At 36.9% G+C, this 25,057-nt stretch overlaps 1 protein-coding gene across 1 annotated transcript; it reads right to left on the reverse strand.

The window, feature by feature from the left end:
• Positions 1-152: 152 nt before the first annotated feature.
• On the reverse strand, positions 153-16,939 carry LOC144968685 (pre-mRNA-splicing factor SPF27-like). The gene is made up of 3 exons (XM_078907255.1): positions 16,706-16,939; positions 1,871-2,110; positions 153-981 (listed from the first exon to the last, which is right to left on the reverse strand). The coding sequence occupies exons 1-3, from the start codon at positions 16,907-16,909 to the stop codon at positions 730-732; spliced, it is 696 nt and encodes a 231-aa protein (XP_078763381.1). The 5' UTR covers positions 16,910-16,939; the 3' UTR covers positions 153-729.
• Between the last annotated feature and the right edge of the window lie 8,118 nt (positions 16,940-25,057).

The raw sequence follows: 25,057 nt of genomic DNA on the forward strand, positions 1-25,057 counted from the left end.
AGTAAAAGTTAAGTATTTTTTTAAAAAAGGATAGAAAAGATAGCAAGGTGGAGACAAATCCACTGATCCAAGAGGACAAAAGGGAATTCCACTCAGATTAATTAGTGTTTGTTCACATATGGTCAATATATTGTTCAAAATGAATACTGATATATAATTAAAAAATGCTTTAATTTATTTCAAATAACAGTCATGTAATTACACAATGAAATGATATCAACCTTACGACAACTATCATGGATAATGGAAAGAAAATCAAGAGGTTTTTCATAACATTATTTTGCAATGATTAGACACAAGCGCTTCATTTGTGAAATGCAAAGGAAAAACAATTGAATCAGACTACATTAGATCAAATCAATTGACCCCTTGGGGTGTTTAACAAAGTCTCTGTTAATTGCTGCTTTTGATTCAAAAGGTTGCGAATTAACAGTGGAGTCATATATTGATTCCTCACTATGCTATTTTCTTGCGAATGATGAACTAGTGTTTTATGAACTTAATTTGAGACAAGAACATATAATGACAACAAAGTTTGAATCTTATGGAGAATATATTTTGAACCAGTCACGTTTTACCTAATAAAACAAACCATAAATGACAGCTTTGACTTAAGTAAAGTCTCCCTCCCAACTCCTCTCTCGTCCAGTCTCCAACATTGTCTTCTCTGAAATTTCACACATCAGTTCTTTCATAACCATATCTTCCTTAATGCACACACGACACTCCTCATGACTCCATATCAATATTTCCACCTTCACCGACATATGAATCTTCATGAGCTCTTTTCCTTGCTCTACGAGATTTATTCTGTTCCTCATCAGCTAATTCTTTCTCTAACTCTGCACAAGCCCGTTCAATTTCATAGTTTTTACTGACAAGACCGACCCAACTGGTTTCCAGATCTCTCAATTTTTCTCCAGATTGAGTCTGTTCTGTTTTTCTTTGCCAATTTATTTCTTGTATACTTTTGCGCAGGTCCTATTGATAGAAAACATATAAACTGAGAATAAGTTATTTGAATCAGTGCATTCATCAATTCAATAAATAGCCATGTGCTACAATTTGTATTGCTCAAGCAAATTTCGTGTCACCTCTTAAACAATCATCTTCATGAATCCTTCCAACCAGGCTATGATGGAAACTGCAATACCGACACAGCTCTAATGATTGACAAAGATAAGACAACAATTTTAAGTTTACTTTATCTTTCGTCAGTCTTTGACACCATTGAATATTACTTCAAAGGCTAGATTTTACTTTTGGCATTACTAAAAATGCTCAAAGAATCCAAGCTGTTTCGATTCCTGATTCAACCTCCTCTGAGAGTGAAATTCTAATCAATGTTCCACAAGGATCAGTTTCAGAAACATTTATATATGTTCTGTACACTTTCCCAGTAGCAAGAATATTGCGACTTGGAACGCTAAATTGACAGAGATTCAGCATTCTCCATTGCTGGATCTTTTCAAGAAGCATTTAAAGACTCACCTATTCAAACAAGCTTTGTGTTGAGTTGATTGTTTATGTGGAATATGTGAAAGGATAATTATTAACATTATACTACAGAATTCCATATTTATTTACCTTTTCAAAAACGTTATACCACCAGAGCCCTCCCACCAAGAATGGCAAGTATGGCATAATATAAATGTTAATTAAGCAAGGAGCCAGTATGAGAAAATTTATCAAATCAGTACAGGGTTTAAAAAGATTACTTAATACTTGGCTTGTGTAGACCAGAACTACTATACTAAGTGAAATATCATTTAAAAGCCCTTTTCTCTTCCTATAAAGCTTTAAAAAGAATAATCAAAAAAGCATTGAAACCAATAGTAATGGCTACAAATTATGTGTGAAGCGGAATTACCTGTAAATGAGTCTGAGCATTTTCAATCATGTTGGACAACAGAGAATTGTAGGATCTCCAAGCAGGCGCACCAAACTCTGACATCAACTCAAGATTTAGGATGCGAAGAGACTGATGCTCCAACTGTGCCTGCGAGTTGTCCACACATTCCTGCCAAGCTGTCACATCTGTCATTTTACCAGCAGGTGGAGTAGGCATGTCATAACGTTTCATACTTAACATGTCCATTGGCAAACGAGCCTGAAAATATAAACAGGAAAACCTTGTTATATCGGGATCCATGGCACTATTATTATACTGTCCTGTCAGAAATTTGTGGTTGCACCTTTGACGCGAATTCGCATTTTTTGCAACTTTTGCCGCTTTTTGCAACCATGGTGCAACTTTGATGCTTTTTTGCAACATTGGTGCAACTTTTGCGGAAAACCCACTAAAAACAGGCTATTTTTCTCCAAATCTCGTAAGAATATTATGTACCGGTGCCCTATTTTCATACTTAGGGGCCAAAAAGACCCCCCTTTTATTCATAAAACAGTCCATTTTTGACACAGGGACCTGAAATTTGGTGACTTTCCCTAAAGTGATGAGGTCCATGACCATGCCAAATTTCATGCTTCTCACGTGCATAATTTACTCACACTGAGCATGATTATCTGGAATTTGAGATTGTCTGATTTGGGGTCCAAATGGTTCAAAATGATAATAATAATAAATAATAATAATAATCATCATAATAATAATAGATAATTTTTATTATTGTTATTATCATTATAATTTTTTTCCTTATTAGTTTAAATAAACTTCTCACGCTCGTAGTGAACAAATGATAATGAACTGTGTTGAGTGTGGTCTTTGTGTATGGTAGTAGTCAATTCTGTCTTCAGTGTGATCATCATGTTGCCTGGTGTTGTCCTGTTATGAGAATACATTCATTTTTATCTATCCCCTTTGCAGGTTTTGATTTAGTGCAACTTTTGGTGCAACTTCCTTGATTTTCTGGTGCAACTTTGCGCACTTTTCAGTGCAACTTTCTGACAGGACAGGTTATAGAGAGAATGGCGGTACAACAAGAGAAGAACAAGAGAGGCTATACACATAAAGCGCAACCCCTGGACACTGACATATGTCATTATTCTGGGGTTTTCAAGATGGTGGAAAAGGGGATGTGGTGAGACCCATGAGTATAACAATGCGATGCACATAACCAGGGCCTGTGATAAGACACATCTCAATCACATTATAATGTGTATTTTTTCTGTTGACAAAGGTTTTGCCAGTTACACTTTCACTCTCTGATGTGTAATGTCATTGTTTTAATCATAATAAATTGTGCTCAGCCGACTCGTCACATGCTGCTTTAAAGACCATATGAAAGTGATAAATTAAGGAGCAGGCACTAGAATAAGATAAAGATCTGAACAAATGTGTGGCTGGCTAAGAAAACCCGGAAAGATGCGCAAATTTCATAAATTGGGTTATGTATTCAGTGGTGTAGACCACATATTTCTGATCATTTACCACTTTAAATTTTCTTTTTATGTCTATTAGAACCCAAGTTATGAATCTTTTTTCTGAATAAAATTTGTTACTACGAGAAACACTTTATCTTTGATTTTGGCTCTTAAATCGAAGCTTGCCACATCTTCCCAGACTTTTTCAGCCAGCCTCACAAATGTGTCTGGCAATGTTTCATACGCCTTTTTTTTTTTCAGATCTTTATTTTAAAGACAAATCCATGTTTAAATCTAATGAGCTAACCACTGCTCGATTGAAAATCTGCCACTCCAATGATAAGGCCAGAAGTTGGTGCATTTGACTCGCAATTTGAGGCTGTGCCAAAAGACTTTTCGTAACATTCGCCACAAAAATAATCCAACACTAGAAAAAGAAGAGTTTTTATTGGCTAAGAGGACGAGATGACATTGGTCAGATACGAGGTTGCCCATTTGGCTAGAGTTTTGGCATCAAGCATCTGTGCCAATTGCAGATTATTGCCATACCAATGTCGCTAAACCGGTTAAAAAAGCTTTGGCATCTGTCAATCACATGTCATGTGCCAAGTCGACTGATATAATAATATCAATATATATGTAGATCAGGGTGTCCAGGTATCAGAATCATTAAAAAATCCTACCAGCCCAAGCAAAAATCCTACCATAATTCTTCGCAATCGGACATTACAAAATGTGACAAAGTAGTAAATTTCTAGACATTAACTTATAATACTATCAATCTTACCATTTGAGGGAATTCCAAAGCAAGGACAAAAAATTCTGTTTCATGTTATAGGAATGGCTAGTAAGATAGTTTTACTCACAATGAATTGTTTTCAACCTCAGGCAAAGCGAGCATTTTCAATGTTAACAGGCTTATAGGCTATAGAACCTGATATTTGCCCTGATCTGATATTTGCAACTGTCGACCTGCGTCAATTTTACCGACCAAATTTTGATTTATCTGACTTACAGATCCATTATCCGACCAAAATCCAACCGATCCGACCAACTAGAGGCCATCTGACCAAAAACTGACTTATCCGACTTGCCTGGACACCCTGTAGATGATGAAATCGCTCCCTGACTGAAATTTTTTAAAAATACATTAATAATTTTTTTCTTCTTCTAAGTTCAATAAATTTTGGAGTAGAAACATAGCTCTTGGTATAAAAGCTATTGTAAATTTGACGCCGATAAAGAATCTGAAGTCAAAACAGCAAAAATAAGAAAAATATGCCCAATTATTTATACTGCCACACCGTTTTTTGGAACTTTATTTTTGGCCCTTTACTGTTTGGTTATTTGAAAACCTATGTAGCTAATTTTGGTATCATTTTAAAGGGCACAATCAAAAATCAAATGAAGTAAAAATTTATCAATATTTTTGAATTATAAGAACTTTAAAAATTATGGATTCATCTTATACTTAATACATTGATAGACAATTAATTGATTAATCACTCACCAATTTATTTTACTCGCCATAACCCCACTATTTAGGACAAAAACCTCTTTTTTTTCCATTTTCATCCAACTTTAACCCTATTTTTTTTCCACACTTACCACACATGAAAATTATTTATTCGAAAATAAAGCTTATTTTCAGACCTTTAAAATGATACCCAACATTTGCCATTTATTTTTTAATGGAAACAAAATTACTGAAAACGCCATGAGTTGGTGGTTTTGAGGTAGCAGTAGCAGTGAGATCTCTCTTTGTAAAATTGTCTAAAATTTTAAAAAGAAAAATATAAATAACTTTGGAACTGTTAGAGAAATAAATAAGGCATTAAATATTTCAGGTTTTTTTCAAGTCTCGTCCACCTGACTGGGTTATATTAAGGGCACTGTTTGGGTGTTGATGTCCCTAAGGAGAGGGTGGCCATCTTTTTTATTTACCTCACAACTGGTCCGATGCGCATTGCCACATTAGCTCTGTCAGGTAGACTCTTATATAGCCAAATACAAAATATATATAATAATGATGGGTATTTATCTTTGTCGAGATAACAACAAACAACAACTGATAACACAAAAATACTCTAATCTATCTTCAAAAATCCAATATATTCATGTGGTCAACTTGCCCCAACTTTACGTGCACAACTCTGAGCAACTACCGGACGTAGTGTATTCTTTAGCGACGATATATGATAGATGAATGATTAGATGGACATACTGAAGCAATCCATGACAAAATTTCTAGGTCCAGAGACGTGGTGGTATTCAGACAAAACCATCATCTGATGACTGATGATCTGTCTTTACTTATTTGTCACAAACTTTTCTCTTTTATTGGTTATTATCAGTTGTGATATGCACAAGGAAGGAAATAGATACCTACCAAAAAACCCCCCAAAAAACAACTATATAATGCGCAACTATATTAACTCTTACATAAAAAACAGAAAATACATTGCTTCTAAATGCTTACTATCTCACAAAAAGGATGATTGCAAGTGCCATAAATTGATACACGTCAATCAAATGACGCGGGTTCGTTTTTAAATAAAGAACAAAAAATAATATCAAAACAACACCCTGCCCTCCACCACACGCCAAAAGAAAATTTAAGAAAACGGGATCTGATTATTATGTGAATTGAAAAAAAAAGCAAACACACTAGAAACATGAATTAAATAAGTTTTAGTGTTAAAACAAAAAGCGTTGATTGATTTCTATTCTGTGCAACCTGTTTATAAACCCTTGTCTTCAATCCCGCCAATTTTAGTAGATTATCTGTCAAGCATTCTTCTTGGATAAAGCGGCGTAGTTTGTCTAGCATTTCAAGTTTTTCAGTGTTTGTCAGGGGTGGTGTGTCACACTCTGATGACTCATGGGAGACACCTGTCTGGCAATAATAAAAAATTACACTGGCAGACCCTGTCTGGCAATAACCAAAAGCCTGGCTTTTTGTTATAGGCAGACACATTAATAACGTTGTCAGAAAGATTTTATGCAAAATGCTAAACTAGGCGTGAAAAATACCAAATATTCTGAAAAAATGCAAGTGGTTATTTGTGCCTCGAATCAGTTAATATCAAGTGATCTTTAACACAAGATGAAAGTAAATAGTGATCAAATGCCAAATCCAGCTTTTTTAAAAAAGCAAATGGATCAATGAAATGAAAGTTTTTGACGCTTTGAACTGAAAACGTCAAACTTGGAGGAAACTTGTTAATCAGAACTCGGTTCATAGTCAACAAACAATTAATTTATTGATCTTCTTTTCTTTCTTTAATTTGTTCATTCTGACCACAATTTTGGGGGTATTGATGATGGCTGGGAATTTGTTTATTTCGCAGACGAATCCCTAGGCCTAGAAGTTGTTCGCCCCAAAACCGACCACACCTGCTATTTTCCTGTTCGCAGCCTCTCCTGTCTTCCTCATCATTATCCGAATCAGAGATGAAAATAACTATCAAAACAAGGAAGCACAGATGTTGGAAAATTATCTAGCTGAAATATGAATTTTAAGATACACCAAGATCGGTGTGGATAGACAGCTCAGTAGGTTAGACCAGCGTTCATTTTGTTCCTACTGGTTGTATCCTTAGACACAGCAAAACAAATAATCAAAACAAATAAGAGAGAAGAATGGATGAACAGTTGGGCAATGAGCACCACGGGTAGATGTATGTTTTCTCATATGACCACTCCTGTAAAGACTGATTGTCTAAATAAGCTCAGAAGACACCAGCAAAGCATCATCTTCAACTAAGAACACAACACATACCGCTCAACAACCATTTAAGCAAAATACAAAAGACACATCCCCTTCCTGCCCCTATGTCAACAACCCAATGAAACAGTAACACACCTCTTGCTTGAATGTCAACCTCTTGAAGACCTGAGATGCACATTCCTCCCACCAAATCCACGCATCAGTAACACACTTTATAGTCACCTGGAACAACTACAAAAGACATCTAACTTCTATGTCATGGCACAAGACCGAAGGGCTAGAGCTCAGGTGGTCGCTGGTTCGGATAAGTAAGTCAGTAAGTAAGTTCCTACTGGTTCAAATCTGCTCGCTCCCTCTTTTTTTTCTCTTCCCAAATGATGTCCATTGTTTTCACTTTTGTTCAGAGCAGGAGCTTTTTAATTAACTGAATTTTTTTCTCTCCGATAATTGTTCAATTTTAATTCATTATATATTTCGCTCAAATGATTTGTTCTGTTCTATTTCTTTCTCTCAAATATTTATTACTATCATAATTATTGTTATTATTATCATTATAATTATATTATTATTATTATTATTATTATTATTATTATTATTATTATTATTATTATTATTATCATTGTTATTATCTAATTATCATTATTATTATTACAGTCAACTCCGCTTAATCGCACAATCTTGGGAGTTTGGGTGAGTGTGTCGATTAAGCAGAGAATCTAAAAAAACAATATCTAAGCACCAGTTTGCATGTGACATTTATGTTGGACATCCCTCTCTGAGCTTACTATGGGTTTGGGACCTTCATGTTCAAGATATGACCTCAATAGAAGTTTGTTTTTTTGTTTAATTTTTTTGGGTTTCTGTTTGTTGTTAACGTTGTGGTTGGTTGTTTTTTCTTCTTTTCTTTTTCATATTTTATCGACAACTAAATATGACATTATTGTTTGTAAGAACAGTAATCGTGAAGCGTTGATTGATTTCTATTCTGTGCAAGCTGTTTATAAACTCTTGTCTTCTATCCCACCAATTTTAGTAGAATATCTGTCAAGCATTCTTCTTGGATAAAGCGGCGTAGTTTGTCCAGCATTTCAAGTTTTTCAGTGTTTGTCAGGGGTGGTGTGTCACACTCTGATGACTCATGCTCATTTTCATTATCCAGGCGCAGTTTTGTGTGTGGCTGAACGGAGTCAAGAAGCTCCTGAGATTTCAGTTCACCACTGATGGATATATTTTTGTCCATTGTAACGAATTAATCAAATCACTACTTTTTGTGTGTGTGTGTATTTTAAAAAATATTTTTCTCCATGTAAGATGGAATCAAGGTGTGGCGATTAAGCGGAGTGATTATCTAACAAAAATTCTGTTTTTCGGGAATGTGTAGCGTAAAAGCGTAGTGAGCTGTATTATTATTATTATTATTCCCATTTCCGAGGATTGTTCTTAGGATTGTTCTCAAGAGTTTTTTTGTTTTCTTAACCTTATTTTGTTGAGTGTAAACTCATCCTCTATCTTGATTTTATTATTATTATCCTTGATATTATAATTATGTGAATAAATCCTTTCAACGATGTTTTTTCCGTTATCCAAAAATAAACAAGGGTTTGTTCACTTCCTGTTTTCACCCTTACAGGTAAACTCAACAATGTCTTGAGTTAATAATAATTTTCAATCTTCCTTCATCCTCATAACTCATCACCACAACTTACAGGTTATGGGCCCAGTCATGCACTGATGTATTAGGTAAATAAATTACAGTGAGTAAACAAACTCTACGAAGTCTGAGGTTAAGTAAACAATCCTTAAAATGTCAACCTACAGAATACCCACCTTCAACGGGGAAGAAAGAAATTACGAGTTATGGGAAACAAAATTCCTTGGGCTAATGCGGCTCAAGAAGATACATGTCTTCAATGACAAAGAAATACAAGTAGATGAAGAAGAAAATGCAATCGCCTACGCCGAACTGATCCAGTGTCTAGACAACCTCTCTCTTTCTTTAGTGATGCGTGATGCCAAAAACAAAGGTAAAGAAGCTCTTGCTATTCTTAGAACACATTACCAACCAAAAGGCAAAGCCCGTATTATCACCCTGTATAATGTGCTGACATCGCTTGAAAAATCGAACACAGAATCTGTCACAGATTACATTCTACGTGCAGAGACTGCTGCTGCTTCGTTGAAAACTGCAGGCGAGCAGATTAGTGACAGTTTGCTGGTAGCCATGGTATTAAAAGGCCTACCAAACTCAGTTTAAATCCTTCATAACTGTCGTAACTCAGAGAGAAACCCCACAGACATTCGGCGAATTCAAAGAAAGTCTGCGAAATGAAGAACAAAATATCAAAACAGAAAACTCTACAGTAATGGCAACGACCACACAGGGTTACAGACCCAAAACAAGTACTAGTACCTTCCAGCAAAAATGGTGCAGAAACTGTAAAATGAAAAACCACAACACCGAGGAATGCCGAAAGAAACAAAACCGGTGGTGTGAAGTCTGCAAGAGTACTACCCACGATACTAGATTCTGCAGAAAGCAAAAACATTCCGCAAAATCCATGGATGACAACGGTCAGCCCCATTCATTCACCTTCCATATCTGGACACACAAGTTCAACGAAAATGAACCAATCAACCAACACGACCACTCTGTCAAAAGAATTCTTGTAGATAGCGGTGCATCAACACATATCATCACAGACAAAAGTCTGTTCACCCACCTTGAGTCTGACTTTCAAGCTACAAATCATGCCATTGAACTGGCCAACGGTCAAAAGTCGTTCGTATTGTCAAAGGCCGAGGGGATGCAAAAAATCAACGTTTTCAACTCATTCGGAGAACCACAGCAAATCGTTCTCAAAAACGCAAGGTTTGTACCTGAATTCGACCAAAACATCTTATCCGTGTCTGCTGCAACGAGTGATGGAGCTTCGGTTATTTTCAAAGAAAATTCTGCTTCAATGGAATTTAATGGAAGTGTGATCGATCTGTCAAAATGTAAAAATTTATATTTCATAAATACAGTGAAGAAATCCACTATGAAAGAAAAATCTCTTCAATCCTGGCACGAAATTCTAGGGCACTGCAACTGTGAGGACATTCGAAAACTAGGTTCTCTTGGACACATTAAAATTACAAATCCAAATGACAATTTTGAATATTCAACCTGTGTGCTCGGAAAAATGACAAACGCGAGAAGTTGAGTACCTGACTCAAGAGCAACAAAGCCGCTGGAGAAGATTCACCTCGATTTGGCAGGGCCGATAGATCCTGCTGCAAAAGATGGTTTTCGATACGCTCTCGTTTGTGTGGATGACTACTCTGGTGTGTGTGCTACATATCTGCTAAAGAACAAAAGTGACACAGTGAAAGGTTTTCAGAAATTTCTAGCAGATTCCTCTCCTTTCGGACAGGTAAAATGTGTACGGTCAGACAACGGTGGTGAATTTACCTCTACTGAATTTAAGAACGTTTTGATTTCAAACAAAATTAAACATGAAAAGTCTGCACCATATTCACCCCACCAGAATGGCACCAGTGAAAGACAATGGAGAACGCTATTCGAGATGGCCAGATGTCTACTGTTAGAAGCAAATTTACCCAAATATTTATGGTCCTATGCACTTATGGCTTCTGTTTACATTAGAAATAGATGTATAAATAACAGATTGACACAAACTCCCTTTGAGGCTCTAACAGGCAAGATACCTGATTATGATAAAATGCACAAATTTGGACAAACGTGCTATGCACTAACCCAAAACCCAAAAAAGTTGGATGCAAGAGCCTCAAGAGTAATTTTTGTCGGTTATGATAAAGAAAGCCGGCTTATCTCATATATTTTCCAGCAACTGAAAATGTACAAAGAGCAAGATGTGTTAAATTTGAAAACACAATTTCCAACAAAAACAATGATGAAATTTCTAATGATAATGATCAAGAATCAATTTTTGTTGAAGAACAAAAGAAACAAATTCCTTATTCAATTCCAACTCCACCAAATGAACATTTCTTAGAAGATGTCAATTTCCAGTCAAAACCAAATCATTCGGATAAGAATACTAATGCAGAAACTCCCAATTCCAATGATGAAAATGATAACATTAGTCCTAATGTCAATCAAAATACCACTGGAAACAAAACAAATAGAACTAGAAAGAAACCTAGTTATCTAAATGACTATTATTTGAATGACAATGATGATGCAATTGATGAAAGTATGAATTTGATCAATAATTTGCATGAAAATTGTGATAAATGTATTACCCATTATTTTTACAATGCAATCCATAATATTCCCAAATCATACAATGATGCCATGTCTAGCCCTGTTGCAGAGAAATGGCAGGAGGCTATGGAAGAGGAAATGAGGACTCTGGTTGAAAATGATACATTTGAGCTAACATCCTTACCACCTGGCAGGGATGTAGTGGGGGGGGGGGGGGGGGGGGGGGGAGATGGGTTTATACAATTAAAGAAAATCCATGTAAAGAAGACCAATACAAAGCAAGATTTGTGGCAAAAGGTTACTCCCAAATACCGAATATAGATTACAGGGAAACATTTTCACCCACAGCCCGCATGACTTCAATAAGAACTCTGATGCAAATTTCTGTAAATCACAAAATGACCATTCACCAAATGGATGTCAAGGCAGCTTTCTTGAATGCGCCAATTGATAGAGAAATATTTGTTGAACAGCCTCATGGTTTCAATATAAAAGGTAAAACCAATGAGAAACTTGTTTTGAGATTAAAGAAGTCACTGTATGGGTTAAAGCAAAGCGGTAGACTTTGGAACCAAACCTTGCATGAACATTTGACAGAACAAGGATTTTCCCAATCTCTTTCAGACCCTGTGTCTATGTAAAGAAACCAGATGGGCAGTGTGAAACAAATGACATAATTGTTTTGATAGCATGGGTCGATGACTTACTTATTGCTTCTCATAATCAAAATGCTTTACAAAAGGTCAAAGAAAATTTGAAAGCAACATTTCAAATGAAAGATCTAGGAGTATTGAAATACTTTCTGGGTATTGAGTTTAACCAAACTAAAAATGAGGTTTCAATGTGCCAAAGCAAATACACTCAGAAACTGCTTGCAAAATTTAACATGTCAGAGTGCAAACCTAGGTATACACCATGTGAAGTGAACACAAATAAATGTAACAATGAAAATGAAAAATGTTCAGAAGAAGAAGCATCAAGGTACAGAGAGATAGTTGGAGGCTTGATCTATATAATGACTTGTACCAGACCTGACCTTGCTTATGTAGTTACTAAATTGTCACAATTTATGTCCAATCCTCTCTCATTTCATCTGATCATGGCAAAACATGTACTGAGATATCTAAAAGGTACAGCAAACAAAATGCTAACATTCAGAAAATCCACTGATAATGAATTTACACTGACAGGTCATTGTGATGCTGATTGGGCTAATTCTGAGGACAGAAAGAGTATTACTGGGTATGGGTTTAAGATATCCAATGAAGGTCCTTTGATTTCCTGGAAATCAAAGAAACAATCAACAGTTGCCCTCTCAACCTGCGAGGCAGAGTATATGTCGCTCGCTGGCGCCACACAAGAAGGCAAATTTCTATGTGCATTACTCTCAGATATGACAGGATATAAAATTGATAACTTTTCCTTACTTTGTGATAATCAAGGTGCGATAGCTCTATCTAAGAACCCGGTTCAACACCAACGTTCCAAGCATATTGACATTAAATATCATTTTGTCAGGGATGAAATTGCTAATGGAAAATTGAATCTGTTTTATGTCCCAACTGAAGACAACTTAGCAGATGTTTTCACAAAACCAGTGAGCAAAATCAGGAACAACAAGTTCATTTCAATTTTAATGGGAGAATAAAAATTATGTACTACCAGATGTTTGTTAAAAACAACTCAAATTTTTTTTTTTTTTTTTTTTTTTTAACATGAATATAATCATATATTTTATTTGCATTGAATATAAACTGCACTTTTTCTCTTTTCAAGAATATCATTCTAATGCATATTGAGATTACATGTGAAAGTCCACATCTTCTTCTCATTTTATTTTGATTCAATCTATTACCTACTCAATTTTTGTGTTAGATAGAGCATAACTCAATAATCAAGGGAGATAAGACTTATAAAATTTCTACCTAAAGGGAATTTACACAGTTGCTTTCCATTAATCACTTTTCTTCTAAGATTTTGAATACTGAACAAGTTAATGCTACCAATCTAATAGCATCTCATCTAAATCTAAATAAATCATTATCAAAATGATGCTGATGCTATTTCAACATCTTTCATGACTTAATTCATATCCTACCATTACTTCATGTTTTATATTGTAACTTGTAACATGATGGTTCTATGCGATGTAAACCTTTTTTTTAAAGGTCATGAGGGATGAGTTTATGGGGGGGATGTTGAGTGTAAACTCATCCTCTATCTTGATTTTATTATTATTATCCTTGATATTATAATTATGTGAATAAATCCTTCAACGATGTTTTTTCCGTTATCCAAAAATAAACAAGGGTTTGTTCACTTCCTGTTTTCACCCTTACAGGCAAACTCAACAATGTCTTGAGTTAATAATAATTTTCAATCTTCCTTCATCCTCATAACTCATCACCACAACTTACATATTTAAATTGTCAATGCCTCTAACTTATAAATGCAATCGACGACTACTATGATTATCTTTCTGTTTTTTTTAAAATTTGAGCGAGTCTATTCTTTTCTCCTTGTTCCGTTTCTGAGTATGAATTTCCTTTTAAAAAAAGAAGTTCTATCTGACCATTTGATTGCCCTCAGAATGTTTTTGTTAGTTTGTTTTTTAATTATTTATTCTTTTAGTATATTTATATACTTTTGGAGATCCCAGTGGGGACGAAAATTACAATTTGTAATATTCTATAGAAAGGAACCCAAAGACTGAGAGGAAAAGATTTAAAAGATAAAAAAGGGCGGAAAAGGGGCATTTATTATTTGCAACACTCTGGGAAAGAAGACAAAATTTTTTTTCTAAATGGTAGGACCAGGATTCGAACCCACAGCATCGATTCTGACAAGCCTTTTAAGGCAGACGTCTTAACCATTCGGTCATGACATCCACATGAATGTCGACGCATATTGTGTATATATATATATATATATATATATATATAATATATATATATATATATATATATAGTAACCTACTATCCATCAACTGATTTATTGTTGGTCAATTTTATGCTTTTATTGATAATATATTAACTTTACTTATTTATATATGTGCATTACTCATTACAAAACATTCCATATTCTGGGATGTGGACGTTTTAAAAAATGGAGTTTCAAAAAAGTGTCTGTGTATAACCAGAATTATTGTTATTGCCAGAAAGTGTCTGTCAATAATCATTGGCGGAAATGTCTGGCAATAATCACAGCAAATAATAAATGAATGCGAATAAATTGAAAAAATTGAAAGTAGTCTGTCACATTCATATGGCTGCAGCTATTCGGACTCAAGTCGGAATAGTATCCCGTGGCTATTCGGACTCAAATTCCAATGCGCAGGTGCAATCAACCGATTATTCGGATTCAGTCTGAGTAGTCTTCCATGGCAGTATAGTTTTTTTTTGTTGTTTTTTAATATTTTAATTATTGATAATTACATAAAATGATTGCAAATCAAAATTACGATTTTAATAACTATCAACAGGTAGTCTAAACCCGCTTTATTTGACGAGAAAGACAAAGTCATGGATTAATTGGAAGTCCAGATAGAAGTTAAAGAAAAGAGTCAAAGTAACTGTGGTATAAATGAAAAGCGTTTCTAACAACATAACACTATGTCCCAATAAAATCAGGACAAAAATAAATAATTATAAAATTACATATTCTGATAGTGAGTGACAGGCAACACAATCCTTCTACAGTCCGTAGTGTAGGGATATAAGTATAAGCTGAGTCAGTGTGATACGGGCGAGCTCTTTATCACTCCCATACCCTTCCCTACTGCCCACGCTGTGTCATCCTCCCCTCTGTATGCGCACGAACATAAGAGTTTGAGTCACGGAGACTATTAAGATTCGAGTCCGAATTGCCACTTCGCTGTCATAGTCATATACCATTCATAGACTAAATTGCTTCACACAACCAAACATAGGGCTGTCATTATCCTCAGACACCTGACTGGGAATAATGAAAATTCGTTATTGCAAGACACATAAGTGAAACTCGACTCTTTTAAGCAATTATCCACATTCCAGAATATGGAATGTTTCCAAATGCACATAGAAATAAGGAAAGTTAATAAAATATCTATAAAAACATAAAACTAACCAACATTAAAATTAAATCAGTTGTTACTACATATACACAATATGCATCGACTTCGAAGTGGGTGCCATGGCTGAATGGTTTAGTCGTCTGCCCTGGAAGTTTTACCAGAATCGACGTTGCGGGTTCAAATCCTGGTTCCGCCACTTTTTAAATTTTTTAAATTTTAAATTCCATCTTCTTTTTACAGAACGTTGCAAGGGACAAATGTCCCATCCATCCTCCCCCCCACCTCTTTTTTTTTTTAAATCTCTCTCTCTCTCTCTCTCTTGGTTACTTTCTAGTTTCTAGCAAATTGTCATATTCGTCCCCGCTTCGATCTCAAAAAGTGTCTAAAAAGAATAAATAATTAAAAAGCAAACAAACAGAAATATTCAGAGAGCGACCAAATGGTCAGATAGAGGAGAAAAAAACAAACAATAATTTTTTAAAAATATAAAAACAATTTTAAGAAGTTCATGCTCAGAAACGGAAAAAAAGGCCAAACAAAAAGGAGAAAAGAATAGACTCACACACACACAAAAAAAAAAAAAAAAAAAAAAAAAAAGAGGTAGGGGGAAGATGGATGGGACATTTATCCCTTGCAACGTTCTGTAAAAAGAAGACGGAATTTTTAATTTTAAAAAAAAAAAAAAAGTGTCGGAACCAGGATTCGAACCCAATATGTCGATTCTGGTAAAACTTCCAGGGCAGATGACTAAACCATTCGGCCATGACACCCACTTCGAAGTCGACGCATATTAATATTGTGTATATGTAGTAAGAACGGATTTAATGTTGGTTAATTTTATGTTTTTATAGATATTTTATTAACTTTCCTTATTTCTATGTGCATTTGGAAACATTCCATATTCTGGAATGTGGATAATTGTTTAAAAGAGCGGAGTTTCAAATATGTGTCTGGGGATAACGAATTTTCATTATCATATCATTCTCCCCAGACAGGTGGGTACTACCGCAAACTCGGGGACCCAAATAATGTTGGGGGGGGGGGGGGGGGTTTGGGAGGGGGGAAACTTTTTTTAAAAAAAAGTTTCTCCCCTCCCAAAACCCCCAAAATATTTGGGTCCCCGAGTTTGCGGTAGTACCGACAGGTGTCTGTGAGTCTGTGGATAATCACAGTACAGTACCTACCTGTAGGCTACAGTGCGCAAACATAGTTAGCCAATCTCCAATGTAAACATAAAAAGATGACCACCCTCTCGTCAGGGACATTAACTCCCAAACAGTGCCAAATTAAGATCGATCAATTATCATTAAAATTCAATTACAATGCCGATGTAAAGTAAAAGTAAAAGTGAACAACTTTTTTATTTTTTTTGTACCTGAACTCTTTCCATCTCTCCCTTCATTATTTCTGTTTCAAACGCGTGGTAGTTTGGGTTCGGGAGGTAATCGAGGTAGTTTTTAGTTGGTCTATATCTTCTGGTTTCTTCTTCTACCAAAGCAATGGCAGCTTCTTTAACACCTGGATCGTCATAACCCTGATCAAAGTATGGTAGAGCATCAACAACAACTTCACCTGCCATTTTGAAAGTGGTAAAACAACAAGGGTTCTTCTGTTCAGGAAATTAAGTAAAGAAAAACATTTAGTAGTGCTTCTATTGACAAAATGAGTATTCCTATTGAGTGAAAAATAAAGAGACGGCATTGTAAGATCATGATCTGTAAAAAAAAAAAAATGTGTATGCAATAGTGCCAGACAATGCAAGACAATACACGAAATCCCATGTGATGTCATTGTTACACGTCTGACCAATAATCAGGAAGTCTGAGGTTCGATCCCCAGCCGAGGCAGGCTAGTTTTATGGGATGGATCTTCTTCTTCTTCTTCTTCTTCTTCTTCTCATCATCATCATCATCATCATCATCATCATCATCATCATCATCATCATCATCATCATCATCATCATTACTACAGCAGCTGCATTGGCTGCCAGTGGACCAGCGGATTAAATATAAATCTTCAACTATCGTTTTCAAATGCCTGGAGGGCTCGTCACCAACATATCTCTCAAACCTCGTTGAACGGTATAACCCATCACGATCGCTTCGATCAACGAACGACCTCAAATTGAAAACACCCCGCTGTCGAGTGAAGGCTGGTGAACCCTCCTTTCAGCATTCTGGTCCAAGGTTGTGGAATTTACTACCACTAGAGATACGCTCTTCGTCTTCACTAGAGGAATTCAAGCGTCGATTGAAGACATTCTTATTCCGACAGGCTTTCTTTTGATTATGTGTATAATTAGCGTTGTTCGTGTACTGTGTTAGGGCTTAATGATTAAGTTAATCTATGTTATGCGCCCAGAGCCCTCCTGATGAAGGGATGTTTGGCGCACTATAAATCTATACCATGATTATCATCATCATCATCATCATCATCATCATCATCATCATCATCATCATCTTCATCATCATCATCTTCATCATCATCATCATCATCATCATCATCATCATCATCATCATCATCATCATCATTATTATCATTATCATCATCATCATCATCATCATCATCATCATCATAGTTTTCCTGTTTGTCTGTGTCGTTGTGTGTTAGGGTTGCAGGAAAACAGGAAAACTACATCGGACTCACAGGGGGTCACTTCAAAACAAAATGCAACCAACACACCTCAACCTTCAACACGACAGAAAAAGATCTTCAACTAGGTTGAGTCATCACATCTGGAAACTAAACTCAAACACACAATACAACATCATATGGAACATCGTCTCAAAACAAAAAAGCTACACAGTACACACACACACCCACACACACACACACACACACACACACACACACACACACACACACAAAAGCAACCTTTGCCTAGAAGAGATATATCATATTTTTTTTAAAATCCCAAAACGCCACATTAAACAGGAAGAGAGAGATATTCAGCACGTTCTTACACAGGAAAAAATGCTTATTGTCCAACACACACTACACAACCCAGTGATACAATCACTAAACCAGACGACCCCAACTACACTACACCACACCCATATATAAACACACATCAACACACACACACACACACACACACACACACACACACTCATGCGCAACCTAAATTCGGAAACAACATTGAGACCAACTGACAGGACACAACAACATTCCTCCCACACACCCCGAAACGACCTCCCTGATGATTCTGGATGAAACAACGTTGTTTGAGAACATGTGAAAAAACCCCAAACAAACGGGGTAAGAATATATATATATATATATATATATATATATATATATATATATATATATATATATATATATATATATATATATATATACTAGTAAAAAGCCCGCAATTTCGCGGGGAAAGAACTATTTTCATTCGATATTGCCTGAATCATTTTCTTGATTAGCTTGATTACGATTAGATGCACACTTTAATCGATGTGCTTCAGCTCGCTGACATGCTTTATTCGGCATGATTTTAGATTATCAGTCAGTAGATATCAATATCAATAAGTCACAAGTCTTTACCACGCTTGACTTGGGAGACCTTCCGAAAGCTCCTACAAAGGGAAACAGCTTAAATAATATTCCCTCAACTAATCCCAAGAAAAAGTAAAACCTAGACCACCTTTAACTAACCCTAATAGGAAAATAAACACCCTAGCATTGTGACTAACCCTAATAGAAAAAACAACAACATCGGGCTGCTTTGCACTACTAGTGTTGGGTTATTTGATCGCTTTTACCCGATCGACGATCGAGCGCTTAGCCACAAGTCAGCGTCCGATCTCAATGCCGGAAGAGCGAGTTAGTAAAACGATCGAGTTAGTAAAAACGATCAGGCGGGTTGTGAGCTTGAGACGATCTTGACACGTGAGACGAGCTTGAGACGATCAGGATCCGAGCGAGCGGAGGGGTAACGAGTAACGAGTGTTTCGAATCATTTCAAATTCAAACGATCACAGTTTGCCATCCGTACCAATCGCCAACGTTTGCACACGGTAGTCTGTGGTTCGTCCACAGCCCTCACTCATTGTCAGATGTTAGTGTGTCTGGGTGGCAGTGGCAGGGAAATTCGTATAGGTGTATCAAGCGTGTGTGACAAGACTTCATTAAACCTACTAAAGTTTGACTATCACACACACACACACACACACACACACACACACACACACACACATACACACTAAGGCTATTTCTATGACACACGCATCCATCTATCAATGAACACTCCTACAGTAATGCGGCTATGTGGTCTAGTCATGACGTAACTATAGTACTCGTGTCGACCATGGGTCTAGTGCATTATAATGGTCTAGTGGTATGACACCCGCTTTCGGATCGGAAAGTCCTGGGTTCGAGCCCCGCGCTCGGTGCATAGTTGAGTCTTTGGACAAGGCTCTTTACTCACATTCTCTCACCGTACTCAGGTGTAAAATGAGTACCTGGCCGTTAACAGCGTTGTCTTTGTCTGAAAAATTGTAATATCGCCTAACAGGCGGCATGTCCCGCCCTACATATTAAATGTTGCTGTTGACCAGGGACCCCTTTACAAAGCGCTTTGATCACATTTAGTGGATATTGTAAAGCTCAATTTTTTAAAGTAAAATATTAGCTTTGAATATGGAATGTTTCAATTTTAGATGCCTGTGTATTCTTTGTTAGTTCCCATCATCATCATCATCATCATCATCATCATCATCATCATCATCATCATCATCATCAGGGGCAGCGGTACGGTCTTTGGTTGGCACCCGAAAGGTACCGAGTTCGATCACCCGCCGCTGAGTGGTCTTGAGCAAGTCACCTTGCCCTAACTAAATTTGCGGCGCTGCACTGCGGCTGTCGCTTGGGTTATTCCAGTCTTCCCTTAGAATAGACCTGAAAGATGAATCTCCCCTATGGGATGAATAAAGGGAATTATGTTTAATTTATTTATCATCACCATCATATCAGCGGGATCATCATCATCACCACCACCACCAACACCACCCTAATAATAATGGATAAAATAAATATCAACACATTTCAATGTAATAATCAATCTAAAATCAATCAGAGCTCCTAAAAGACCCTTTGATTTCTTTGTCTAATTCGTTCCATACTTTTGGAGTCCCGACAAAGAAAGATTTTTAGCTAACTATAGTTTATATATGGGACCATTAATCAGTCGTTTATATTGGAATCGGAGTTGTCTAGCAGGTGTATTAGTTCAAAGCGCATTTCCAAGGATTTACCATGCTCAATGAACTTCACAATATTTAATTTAATTTATTCCTCCGGCACGCCATATCGACCATACATCCATTTCGTACAGTAGGTACCGATCGCTGTTTGGAGTCTTTTTGTATTAAAGCTCTTTACAATACCCGTCATTGCTTAGAAGATAAGAATACATTCACACCTGAGTCAAGTGCCTTACACACGGACTTAACGTCTGGATCACAATTTTCAACAATCACTGTCACTCATCCGGCCATTGACAAGGCTTGATTTTGTGACAAGAGACACCGTACCACTGAGCGACCGAACAAATAATCACCATCTGCGCCATCGTCATCATCATCATCAACATCATCATCATCATCATTATCATCATCCTCATCACAGCCGTAACAGCCATCAATACCACAATCATCATCTTCGTTCCGGCCTATCCGTGTGGGGGGTTGGGGTGGAACCTGCTAAAGTATTTCATTTTTTAAACAGAAACATGATAATCATCATCATCATCATCGTCATCCATTGTCGTCGGCATCGTTATCATCGTGTCCGGACAATCCGTGTGTGTCTGGGTGTGGAACCTGCTAAATATTATTATTATCTACCTACCTAATAAAAACACACCATCCTTGTTCATTTATTTTTCAAATAATGAAATGAAAGGCACGAGCTTTTCCCGCACACACAAGAGGCGATGACGACCAGTGACAAATTATGGGAGGTGGGGGCGGCCGACAACTTTTGGCGCGACATAAATATGAAATGTTAAGGTGACAGCGGGATGATGGTGGGAGGGGGGGGGGGGGTCTCAACCCTTCACCATCAACAACTGTTTGATGGCGTGTGTGTGTGTGTGTGTGTGTGTATGTGTGTGTGTGTGTGTGTGATGCGACGAACGATCATAATCAAGGCTGCCAGATAGCCAGATTTCTTTTTGCCCAAGTAGTCAAATAGACCCCAAATAGCCAAACACCACAAGCATTCTGACTCCCTTGAAAAACTCATTGGTTTTGATTAACAAAACAATCCACTACAGTTGGATAAACTTATCTTTTCATTTTTTTTAAATAAAAGATTTTTTTTTAAAATGAATAATAATAGAAAAGCGTTTCTTAGTAACCAATTTTGAACTTGGCCATCTGGCAGCCCCCATCATAACCAGCTGCAGTCAAGCCAGCCACAGACATAAGAGAGGGAGGGGTATGTGAAGTTTCCTGTGGCAAACGAGATGCTCGTGTTTTTTGTTTTTTCTTCAAACGAATCACTGCTCGATGACGTCACTGACTCGAAACCCGCTCGAAACCCGCTCGATTTTAGAGGACTCGATCGAAAACCCGCTCGATTTGATCGTTTCAAACTCGACCCAGCGCTGCACTACCTTTCAATACTTCACAATTTAAAATGGCGGCCGAGAATCAAAACAATGGTCAAATTAGGAAATTTTAAACTTTCACAAATCTATCAAGTTTTGTTCTAGAGTTTTTTAAAAATGCTTCTTTATGATGACAAATTGAATAAATAAACGCCTGACAAAAGATCTACGGTGAAAATACAAATTGAAAGAATACTGGGGATGTAGGAGCTTTCGGAATGTCTCCCCCCTAGCACCTTTACTAAGACTTATGACTAACCCTAATAGAAAAAAAAAATCCTCACAAATCTATATGATGACAAATTGAATAAATAAACGCCTGACAAAAGATCAACGGTGAAAATACAAATTGAAAGAATACTGGGGATGTAGGAGCTTTCGGAATGTCTCCCCTTTACCTAACTTATGTGAGGTCAAATGAAAATCTGAAGCAGACGCGAAAAATATCAAGTTTGTTCGGGCTAGAAGCTAGACGGATACAATTGACAGTTTGCCGACAACGTTTAATTAAATATTTCCCAGGGCAATAATTATCACATCGATGGCATAAAAACGACCGTAATATCAGCAGTAATATTAGTTGACATTGTTAATCGGTGAAACTTGTTTAAAATTTGTATAAATCCGAATACCTTCATGTGATCAAGTGAATAATATCACTATGAATGCCACGATTTGCTGAAAAATGCCAACACACACACATGTATACACCACACACAACACACACACACACACAAACATACACACACACACACGCACACACACAAACATACACGCAATTAGAACATACTACTACATAACAACACTGATCACCGCTAAATCAACAACACAACGGAAGTAATAATAATACTTGATGTCATAAATAGATGACGCAAACTGACAACTTTTTACAGTGACGAAATTGGTTGATTTTGAGAGTGTTAGTGTCGTGGCTGCAAACTATCGTACGCCTCATGAAATATTTCTCCGACGAACATAAAAGCGAATCCAGAAGAAAAAAACCCCATTATAAATCTGATCATGTTTTGACTTTTACACATTCTGATCACAAGACAGATGAAAAGTTCTAGCCAGCATGAAGAATAAAACCATTCTTTTTTTAGAACCACGATGGCCGCCGTTGCTGAGCGACGTGACATCAGATTATTAAATCCAATTCTGGATTAAGATTGGTAGTTTTCCCTTGATTCTGGCGGGAATCCTTAGCTAGAAAGGAGGCAGTCAATTGTATGGTAATTGTAGGTGAGATATATTTTTTTCTTGTAAATTATCACTCTATTATATTATATCTACTTTTATGTGTAGTTATTAGTTTTGAATGCTGGTATATTGTACTTTGTAGACATTTGAGTGTAGCCTTCATAGCGGGATCCATTGCTTGTGTCTGGAAGGTACTTTTAGGTAATGGGCTTTTAACGAAATCGGGCCGAACGAGACGCCGAACGCCGAACCCGAACGGATCTAGCCTTCTCACGTGACCATGAACGAGATCTGGATAGTGAAGACTCTCAAGCGGTATGCAGCATCGGATCTAAGGTCACGTGATAGAGAATAGCTTGGGTTGCTGTTGGCTTCAGCTGACAAGAAACGGAGAGATTGGAGACTACCTCAGCCCCCCCCCCCCCTACTATGTGTTAGGGGAGGGGCAAGGTCAGTGTCATTCAATAGTATATAATTGTGCATGTGGCGCTCTACCCTAGATACGGAGAGAAAATTATAAATTGATTACGGGGGAAGGTGGGAAGAAGGGGGGGGGGGGAAGGGGTTGACCCACAAACGACCGAGGTGTTGGGCTTCGGGAAGACCATAATACGAAATCAAAGAGAAAAGGCCGCTGGTACTTGGATGGTGGAAATGGTTGGGGGTGGGGGGTTGTGACAATCAGCATGGGATGTATACCCATTAATAATAAAGGCAATAGATGACCAGGGATGTGTAATGTGTGTGTATTGTTTGTATATATATATATATATATATATATATATATATATATATATATATATATATATATGTGTGTGTGTGTGTGTGCGTGTGTGTGAAAGGGATTACACAAAAACACCTTTCTCTGTAGCTTCCAAATGATAACGTATACGATAAATTTGAAAACCACATTGTTTGAATCAGCTTGCAAAAAGGAGAACGTTTATCTTTGTTTCACAAAAATAGGCTTAAAATAACATTCTAGTAGATTGATTTTAAAATAAATATTGCTCAAATTTTTTAAATTTAATGATAATTTCTTTATTTGCCGGTCGATTTTCTTGATTTATATCTTATTTCTCAATTCTCAATGCGACAAGCACACTGATCTATCTCGTGTGATTCAAAAGCGTTTAAAACACCAATTACGTTGTTTATATATATATATATATATATATATATATATATATATATATATATATATACTGAGAGTCCTCCTCACTAATTAATTCCTGAGCGTTGAGACGGTGACGCAACTATTACATACAAGACCTTGCAGTCGAGACGGCAGGGCTTTTGGGTTACACAACCACTATTTACCCATCGGTCAGCGGTACTCTCTGATGTATACAACACTCACCGCCTTTACGCAAAGCCGCCTGCCCATAATCAAGAGATGATCTCCTAACTGTTCACAAGCGAACTGTCAAACGAGCAATCGATGATTGGATAAGAATCTCAAGATCTCATATAATAAGGTAAGTTTTGGAGAGGTGATATCCCCCCAGTCTGTGTATCTCCCCACCCGTCATCGGACAGAACTTTCATTGCGTTATATCATATAAGCTCCGCCTCCTCTTTCTATTCCGGAGTGACGAGACTAGACGAGAGGACGCGAGAAAAAAACTGATCACGTGTCCGTTCAGTCGTTCGTTCGGTGTCCTTTCGGTGAGCAACTATAACTCGGTAATGTCAACATTGGCATATCGACTGAATGCTCTTGGCATAATCTGCTCCATTTTTTAACCAGTCCCCTTTGTCTTCCTTGTTCTTTGCTGCTACTGCTACTTCCTTTATAACCGGCGTTGAAATGACCCGATTATAGTGCCCTAAGCGCCGAAAACCCATCAAAACAAACCATCTTTATCAAGTGGGATAATGCGCTTAAAGTGCTAGGGAGTCAATGTTTTGCCATCCATTTTG

This window comes from Berghia stephanieae, chromosome 3 (genome assembly GCF_034508935.2).
Source record: "Berghia stephanieae isolate SIO BIC M18660-M18661 chromosome 3, UCSD_Bste_1.3, whole genome shotgun sequence".
NCBI classification, from domain to species: Eukaryota; Metazoa; Mollusca; class Gastropoda; order Nudibranchia; family Aeolidiidae; genus Berghia; species Berghia stephanieae.

Bases quoted from the DNA above. Each gene is read 5' to 3' on its own strand.
- LOC144968685 (XM_078907255.1), bottom strand. From the start codon at position 16,909: ATGGCAGGTGAAGTTGTTGTTGATGCTCTACCATACTTTGATCAGGGT. The intron at 2,111-16,705 runs GTACAAAAAAAA...TTATATTTTCAG, and splicing joins GAGAGATGGAAAGAGTTCAG to GCTCGTTTGCCAATGGACAT. The intron at 982-1,870 runs GTAATTCCGCTT...TTCTATCAATAG, and splicing joins ATGCTCAGACTCATTTACAG to GACCTGCGCAAAAGTATACA.